This window comes from Halyomorpha halys, unplaced genomic scaffold, assembly GCF_000696795.3.
Source record: "Halyomorpha halys isolate HHAL.00 unplaced genomic scaffold, Hhal_1.1 Scaffold1551.1, whole genome shotgun sequence".
Classification (NCBI taxonomy): domain Eukaryota; kingdom Metazoa; phylum Arthropoda; class Insecta; order Hemiptera; family Pentatomidae; genus Halyomorpha; species Halyomorpha halys.
The window spans coordinates 113,886-123,769 of NW_027109850.1; the positions used below are offsets into that span (position 1 = coordinate 113,886).

A 9,884-nucleotide genomic window follows, 5' to 3' on the forward strand; every position below is an offset into this window, starting at 1 on the left:
TACATTTTTTTTTTTTTTTTTTAACTTTTCGACCCTCAGGTCATTTTCAAGGATACTTACAAACAGCTTCTTTTAATTATCTTTATAACAATTTCATTATTTCCTTCACTTACATACTGATTTCTTTGGCCCTACCTTTACTTTGTTGTCATTTTCTCTTTTAAAATTCTTAAAAATGCCGGCTAATTGCCTTAGCCCCATCTCTAAACAAGTCAATCATTAAAATAACATCACAATAACATTATAAATTTTTTTTTTTTTTTTTTAAATAGATTCCTACTTACATAACTTCTTCTATATAACTCTTTCTTAAATTTAAAACTTGTATTAATCACTTCTCTTCTTTCTTTCATTTACATTTGCATTACATTGATGTAATTGTTTATTTTGATGAAAGAAATGCACGGATGATTTTCATTTGTTTTTTTACCAACTTTTAACCAATTTTTTCCTTATTATGCTAGCCGATAAATTTGTTAAAGGTTGAATTGGTTTTAGAACGTTATTTATAACATCTAACATCTGTTAGTATTTTGCTTGTTTTACTACCCATTCAATGATATATGTTGTTTAATTGCCTTTTTTGAATTCAGACTTGTTAGGTAACCATGTTTCAGTAACATTTGTCTGTTTTCGGAAACATATGGGATTCTATTTAAGGCTGACAGCTAAGCTCTTTTTCACCACTTTATAAAGTTGTGCTTCAGACACTAGAAAAGTGATTTTAACTATATTTTGTGTTGCATAGTGTTTTTTGTGTTCCCAAGAAACCCCATGAAAAATTGAGGAAATTTGAAGATGGTTCACTCGCTCCAAATATTGGCTCAGAAGAGGAAATTTTTTTCAAGAATCACCTATAAAAGTTTTTCTTTTACTGGGAACCAATCTCGAATACTAGCCAATAACAATAACTTTGTTTTTTTTTTAATCAATGACAACATACCACGGATGCCAGGAACACCTTCTTTCCCAGGAAAACCAGGTTGGCCACTGAAACCCTTTTGTCCTTGCCTACCTCTAGGCCCTTGAGGTCCAACTGCTCCAGGGTTGCCAGGGCTCCCATGTCGAGCTTGATCTCCAGGCAGCCCTTTAACTCCTTTAAGACCTTAAAACAAAACATTTCCACTACTTATTATCAGCAATAAAAAACTGAAAAATAATGTTTAATTATAAATCTGCAGCTTGGTCATGAAATTAAGCCTGATTTTAACACAATAGTCAGAAAATAAAAATTATTGAATCTTTTAATTCCTTTGAATTGTATGATAAAATAACTTTTTATTTTATATAATTATTCATATCTTCCACATCTGTAACTGCTGTAAAGTAAATACAAATAATTAATTTACAGAAGGAATTTAAAGAATAAATTCAAATATTGAAAGGATAGAAGGTACTGGATGAGAATGATTGTTTTTCATGGTGTGTCCAACCAACAGTGTTGTAATAGTGACAGCTGTCACAGCCACTCCCATTGCATAAATTATGACATTTGTTGCTGTGATAGTACTGCTCTATTGTAAGGACTTACTTCTTAGACAGTGGTACTCTCTGCACATTTATAACATTTAACTTGCATATGTAGCCTTAATAGTAAACTGTCACAACTTATAACCTTATAATACCAATCCTTTGTATAACTTACAAGCTTACATGTATCCTATTTGTTATTTGTCTAAGATGACAATTTTTTGTTGTTAATAATCATCAGTTTTTGTTTTTCATCCACTGATTTAACATCATTAACAGTTCAACTTAACTGTTAATGATGTTAAATCAGTATCAATGTAAATACTAAGTAAGTACTGTCATAATTTCTCACTTCACTGTTTACTTGTACAACAGACATCTTTCACATAAAAATGCAAATTAAGTAGGTAAAGTAGTGTCATGATTGTAGATTTTGTTTCTTTCACTCTAATGTCGTTTTTGTTTTGTTTTTTCACTCCAATGTAGATAATCCCACTTTGAGTATGCTGTTTGAAATTAGTTTATATAATAATTTAATAATTTATAGATTATTATTACTTAATTTATAAATTACTAGCTAATATAAATCATTTTTAATTCACCATTTAGGTATACTGTTTTGTTATTAGCTTAGATAATAATCTAATAGCTTTTTGATTGTTACTATTATTATTACAATGATTGTTAAATGATGTACTTTACAGGCTAACTGTATTTGTATTGGGGTTGCCCATAAACAAATAAATAAATTATTATTATTATTAGTGTCATAATTGATTTGTAAAAGTAAAAGTATTAATATATGAGAAGAAAATTGAGAGTAAAAGAGTTAATTTGTATATTATAACTATAAATAAAAATGTAAAATAATATTATTTTGGACTGTTGCTGATTGAAAATTCAAATCTAGTAACTTATTCTGATGATAGGTATATAGAGATTCTAATGAAGTATTTTTTTGTTTTGCCTTAAAGAATCAACTCTAATGTTTTTGATGCTGTTGAAAAAAAGGTAAGAGGAGATATTGTTGATTAAAATGGTGTGTGTGTTGTTTTGGATGTCTTGGATTGCAGATTGCAGCAATAGTGTAGATCCAGCAAAAGGGTTGGGGGCTACTGAGTTAGATGAATACATAATAATTGCATAGAAGTAAATAAAATGAATAAATAGTAAATTCTTATTAGTTAACAATTTTATGAAACATATCGGGTAAGCATTGATACCTTTGGCCCAGCTGTTATGTAAATAGGCTGTTGTTCAAAGATGTTTGAAATGAAAAACTGCCATTTTAGTAGAAAATGGTTATAATGCTGGGTACCATAGATAAAAATCAAACAGTGGCAGCTGATAACTAATTGTTTGATCAAAAAGTTAATCGTAAATTAATTCAATGATTAATTTTGATTATTAACATCATTTTAGATTTTGAAAAAAACATGAGAGCCAAGGTCCTTCCCAGACAACATGTAGAGGACTACTGATTATGTATTACAATAACCCAAACATATTTTATATAATAAAACATAAATTACATCAGGCAATGTTTGACGTCCCCTATTTGGTTTCCCTCCTCCTACTCGGAGTGTACTTGAGTCTTGAAGTATTTACATAAAGATCAATTATATTTCTTGTAGTCGCTAATGATTTTTAATAACATGTTACTCTAATAGTGTCAGTAGGGCCTTGTAATCACTTGAGCAAATGCCACAAATGTGTGAATTGCGAATCGTGCAATACGATTTATTTTCAGGATCAACAGAGATAAGTAGATAACCCAGTATTATGCCAAGCTGAAGTGGCTCTATCCATCTTTCCGAAGCATTTCCTAGCTTCTTTTCTATTCCAAGCAATTAGTAATCAATGCCCTCCTGTATCCTAGAAAACCTCCAATTCAAATTCTCAGTCCTATTCCGTACTACCAGGTCCTGTTTATCTGACATCTACCCTCCACCTCACCGAACTGCTGTGTTTTATTAGTCATTTTTTACCCGAGCTACATATCACTAGAACTCAATTTCCTCTAACATATGACATGTACCAACCCTTTCCTTGTTTAAAATGCTTCTATTAACAACCTTTTAGATCACCAATCTAATTCAATACAGATACAGTACAAACATTTTGTAACTAACTTTTTGTTTTGATTTTAAGTATTTAGTCAGTTAGTTTTTTAATTTATTGATTTTTTCTTCTCTGTATTTAAAATTATGTATATACAATTTTAATGTAAGTTATAATTAAGTGTGGCCATACTGTTTTTTGGCTAATATATGAATTACCTTTGTAATTGTTCTAAAGGGATCTAGTCCCAGAATAATAAACTATTTTTCATTTTATTTCATTTCAAATGAGCACTGCCGAACACTGTTTTGCTCAGATGGTTAGAGAACAACCTGCACAGCCCTGTACCACACATTCAGAACTGAAGAGTGTCTGTACATTAAAGTAAGTATGTGCTGCAACCTAACAGGGTCAGTCCGCACCAACTTCCCTTTCTTCTCACTGTCAATCGTCTCCAGTTGGCGCTTTATTTATCTATCTCATGATAAATTATTAATGCATTTACTTTATTTAAATTAGTTACTTCAATTTTACTCATTAATCCACTTCTTTTTTTACTTTTTAAGTCAAATGGAATTGTCTCAAAATGACTTCCCCCATGGAGTATCACCATAATTATCCCCATTTTATGGAACCCATGGGATAAAGTTTATTATAATTAAGAAAAAAAGAAGATGCAAAGATGCATGGGAAGAAATGTCTACTCTCATCCAAAAAAATTTAAAACAAAATAACTGACTTCTTGAAGCATAACTTTAACAAAAATTTACCTTCATTATACATTAATATACACATCACCCTTAATCATTATTCGATATACAAGTTAGAATGGTTCTTAATTCATGGATATAAAATATATTTTCATAAATAAATTAATTGTTGTGTTTTTATCTAAAATATTTTGACCTAAAGGCCATTGTAATTTTTAACAAATTATTAAGTGTAGGTCATGTCGCTGGTCCGAAAGTATAATGAAACAACTGTAAACTTAGTGAAATTGACTTTGTTGTGTTGGTGGGCTAAAAATGAATTACTAAATGTTTGTCAGATAAACTTAAAAATTCGTCAGGGGAGGAATTGAGTAAGTTCAATTATGTCCATTGACAAACATCTCCTAAATCTATTTTTGAGCCAGCTAACTTAATAAAGTCAATTTAAAGTTGTTTCATTATTCATACAAAGTAGCGATATGTTGAAACAACTTCAATGACATTTATAATTACTTAAAAAAACAATTCTATAACATTCATCCTTTTTAGTATAAGAATAAAATGAAAAATTTGGCAAAAAACCATAGTTTCAAAATATGTCTTGTCTCTCAATTATAACCCTGACACTATTTAATATAAATTGAAAATACTCTAGTGAAATTCTCATTAAGGTTTCGTCTGTTACATTGTTTTTAAGAGGAAATAATAAAACTTTATCTCTCTTGATACAGCTTTATTTGCAACCGCTGTTTTCTATTCTCTTTTCAATATATATTTTTAAAAAAAAGGCGATAGCCAGGCCAATTTTCAGTTCATTATTGGAGGTATAATTGATTTCTAGACACCAGATCAGACAAGCATAATTTCCTATAACAGAATGGGCTTTCTGTTTGGATGTGCTCAAAGTGGTTAAATACTTGGAATATAGGTGCTCATCCCCTACCTTCGCACTACATGTTGCTCATTCTGGGCGTTTATTCAAGTGAATACAAGGTCTAATGTGTATAGCTTTTACTAATTTTTTGTTTATTACGCAAAGTCTAATATTTTGTGTTACTAAAAATTAAAGTTATGTCGTAGTTTTACAGTGTGATAAAGAAGAGGTATTGAAGTAATATTTGCGATATTTTTAAAGTTAGAGCTGTGCTGGCAAATGGCAAAACCATCATCTTCTTGTTTATGCTACATCAACCACTGGTAAACCATTTAGGCTTAGGGGTAAATCAATATTTAGAAATGTTCAAATAATTATTGATATTGAGCTCAAGACCCTTCATGGGTTGTAGTGGTATTTTTTATTTTTTTATTTTTACGTAGATATTTATCATTAATGATTACCTATTAAAAGTATTAAACTATACATAAAGTGGCTTTGATATTAATGTTTTAATAAATGTAGAGCACTTAATTAATTAAATAAATTTAAAGGCATACTCACCAGGAGGACAAAACCCACAATCATCTCCACGTGGACCTTTTTTACCCCAGCCACCATCAAGGCCATTATCACCAGGTTCTCCTACATCTCCTGGAGGACCTGGGAGTCCTTTTTCACCAGGGGGACCCATGATTGGTGGAAATTCACTCCTCCCCTTTTGTCCTTTCTCACCTAGATCATTAATGTGTTATCAATTACAAACCAATTAATTATTACTGATTGATTTAAAAAGATATTTTAACATAAGATAATTTTAAAATTAAAAATCTTGAAATTCATCATTAATCCTTAATAAATAAACAATAACTTAATAAATAAACTTTTTTAACAACTATTTCTTTTTTTTAAACAAATTTTTCTGTTTTTAACAACTTTTTTTTTTTTATAAACTTACTTAATAAATAAACTTTTTTAACAACTATTTCTTTTTTTTAAACAAATTTTTCTGTTTTTAACAACTTTTTTTTTTTTATAAACTTACTTAATAAATAAACTTTTTTTTAAAAGTTATTAAACCTGTTAAAAATTATGAACATTTTATATTAAGTGTTATGAAAAAAAGTTTATTTAATTTGGAAAATTTGCTTTTTAATATTATTCAGTTCAAAATTACTTAATTAGGAAGTGGTATCAATGAAATAATTAAAAAATCATAAAAATAATGAAGAAATGTGAATTTGGAGAAATAATATACAAATAGTTAATGCAATAGAAAATGTAACTCTAAATGAATGGTGATGTTTAAACATGAAGAATTCAAAATAAATTTATGTTGTCATGGAATTAAAGAAAATATAAATTTTCAAGCAGATAAATGAAAGAGCATTCTATGAAAGGATTGTAGTCTAGGTGCAGACACACAAAAAAGAAAATTCAGAATGATTTACTAACAGGATTAAGAGTAGGGACTGATATTAAGTAGACAAAAGAGCAAGAGCATTGTTACCCTCACACTCTTACTCTATACTGTTTGAAATATTAAAAGTTATAATAATCCTCTAAATAGTATCTTTTAGTCAATAATTTCTTAACAACAAAATTTTACCTCTCAATCCAGGCTCTCCTATATCTCCACGAAGACCAGTAGAACCAGGAAATCCAGGCCTTCCTGAGGGCCCTTTAGGACCAATTACAGTTTCACCTGCTTTTCCTTTAAACCCTGGAGCACCCTGAGGACCAGGGGGGCCTACTGGTCCAATTGGTCCAGCAGGGCCTTGGTTACCTGAATGAAAATAAAATTTGGAAAAATGAAATCTCAGATCGAAAGACAGATTGTTCATTGAGGTGTGTAATTAATAAAAGGAAGACGTATATAAATAGTACAAATAGTACATAAATAGTTTTTTGTACTACTATTTAATATGCTTATTGACTGCATCCAGGCCATCTTCCTTGTATGAATCTCAAATAATTTATTTATTTTGGCAGCCATTCAGAAAAATCTGGCATAATAAGGCTACAGATTCTCTGGGAGTGATGAACTTATTATGTTCATATTTTTCAAACATTTTTATTCAAGAATCCACTCATAGAAATTAATTTATATCTAGGTACAGCGAAATTTTAAGCTATTTTACTAGACTATAAGTAAACTGTGATAACAGGACTAGATTTTTTATTAAAACTAATTACAAAATATGACTTCATAATAATAATATAACACAATGGGGCCTGATCAAGCATATATTAAAATCCTGTTAATCAACAGAAAAACACTCTTCCTCTCTGAGAAGAAACTTGAGGAACACTGATTGAAATTCATCTTGTGCTTTGAAGTGCCTATCAGTGAGTAAATATATGTGGAAGGTAAAATAGAAAAATAGGTTTATTAATTTAAACATTCCCATAAATATGATAATCTATGAGAAATAAATTCTTCTTCTTTTACTGGCACAACATGCGTAATTAGCTGCCCTTGGCCTGCTCAACGGCCGCCAACCATCTTTCTCTATCTTCTGTAAGGGTAACTGGGATCCTAAGTTGTCGCATAGCATCCCTCCATCGACCCTTTGGCCTACCACATTGCCGCACACCATCCGGAACATAACTGTACAGTTTATGTGCCACTCTTTCCTCGCTCATCCTCGTTACATAGCCAAGCCATTTAAGCCTCTGTATCCTTATGTACGCGGAGATGCTACATTCCTTATAGAGCCCAAAACGTTCACCATTTTTCTTTCTTTGCCAATTACCATTCTCGCATACGGGACCTAAGATTCTCCTCAGAATTACTCTTTCAAACCTGTCTAGCAGGTTTATGCTTTTATTACTTAGCGTCCAAGTTTCTCCACCGTATGTGACGACTGGCCTTATCAACGTTTTGTACAGGGTGACCTTGGTGGTACGACTAACAAGTCTACTTTTAATTAGCCTTACAATGGAGAAATAAGCTCTATTTCCAGTAGCAATTCTGCTTTTAACTTTTTCTTCTTCATCCTGGTTCTCGTTGATAATAGAGCCAAGGTAAGTAAAACTTCTTACCACTTCGAAATTATAGGGGCCCATTCCCATTCAAATGACTCATCCTCTGGTCCAGAGGCTTCTTACCCAAGAGCATAATCTTGGTTTTTTCTCATTAATATGCAGGCCCATCCTTCCCTCTTTGACATCCATTGCTTCGAAAGCAATCCTAATGCTCTGCAGGGATCTACCGATGATGACAATGTCGTCTGCATAGGCCAGAACTTGGGTCATCTATGTGAATATTGTTCCTTCCTGACTTATTCCTGCTCTATTTATGATTGCTTGTAGAGCGATATTAAACAGGAGAGGGGCTATTGGGTCACCCTGTCTTAGGCCACATTCCACTTCAAAAGGCTCTGATAATCCACAGGATTTTACTTGGCAGGCTGTGCTCACCATTGTGTATTTTACTAATCAGGTAAGTTTACTAGAAAGCCCCAGTTCACGCATAGCCACTATGAGCTCACTTCTTACGATTGTATCATAGGCAGCCCGAAAGTCAATGAATAGCATCCAAGTTGCCTGCTGATGTTCCTTCATCTTCTCAGATATTTGCCTCAGGGCGAAGATTTGATCAATAGTAGACCTATTAGGCCAGAACCCACCTTGATAATGATCCAGTTTCTGTTCGACATATGGAAAGAGCCTATTATTATGCAGGGATATGGAAAAAAAAATTATATGTAGTGTTAAGCAAACTATGAGAAATAAATTAACACAATATAGGCACAATTCAGTACATTTAATTTTAAAAACATTCATAGATATCAAAACAAACTAACCGGATGGATTATTCTATTAAATACTACTTACCATCTCTTCCTTGTTCTCCTTTGATCGAAAGACCTTTAGGTCCCTTTTCTCCAATTCTCCCAGGATTTCCTGGTGGCCCAGGTTGGCCTCTCACTCCTGGTTTGCCAGGAGGCCCTTGACGGCCAGGAGGACCTTTAAACCCATCATATCCTGCAAAAAAAGAATTAGAACATTATGTAATTGAACCCAATTACAACTTCAACAAATTTAATAATCTGTAACAGACCTGTTGGACCTTGACTTCCTTGAGGTCCTTTGACGACTCCTGTATCCAGGCTAGGATCATACACACCAGGTGAGCCTCGTGGTCCCTGACGTCCGGGCACTCCTGGCCAGCCAGCATCTCCTAACTGGCCCTATTGGAAAACAAAGAAAATGATACATTAATTCTGTCAAAAATATATACTACAAAAGAATAATACATGGAAATCTTTACACAATTATCTTTCAATTTTTTCATCATATTTTATTGTTCACTGAACTATCTTTAACAAAGGTGGTAGAACAAAATCAAGGTGGAATGACAGTGTTACATCAGACCTTAATAATTGTATTTTGATGATGGTGGGTGAATGGAGTTTTATCAGGATATTCCTGGGGAAAATTTCAATAACTGAAGAAGGATAGTAAACTAAAAATGTAGTTCAGGGCTACCAACTTCACCTTTCTATTTCAAGCCATTAATGAAATTTTATTTTTCAAGAAAGCCATTTTTTCCTCAAGATATTGAGGTTAGGAGATCGAAATATATTAGGTACCTACTACAATAAGAATACATAATATTTTTTGTTCTGATTTTGTTAACTTGTACCTAGGGTTTTTTTCACAAAAATGTTTCTCAAGAAGGTTACTGTTCAAAAAGAGAAGTGTTATTTGTAAAAAGAATCTGAAGTGAATCATTTTGCTAAATATATATATATATATATATA

At 31.7% G+C, this 9,884-nt stretch overlaps 1 protein-coding gene across 1 annotated transcript in view; it reads right to left on the bottom strand.

Moving 5' to 3' along the window:
- The window catches only part of LOC106690014 (collagen alpha-2(IV) chain), a gene marked incomplete at its 5' end in the record, with an annotated part of 87,428 nt that overhangs the window by 69,997 nt on the left and 7,547 nt on the right, over window positions 1-9,884 (bottom strand). The window contains 5 exon segments of the mRNA XM_014435265.3: window positions 944-1,105; window positions 5,680-5,850; window positions 6,725-6,901; window positions 8,956-9,105; window positions 9,182-9,311. Of these exon segments, the coding sequence (XP_014290751.1) occupies window positions 944-1,105; window positions 5,680-5,850; window positions 6,725-6,901; window positions 8,956-9,105; window positions 9,182-9,311 (790 nt within the window).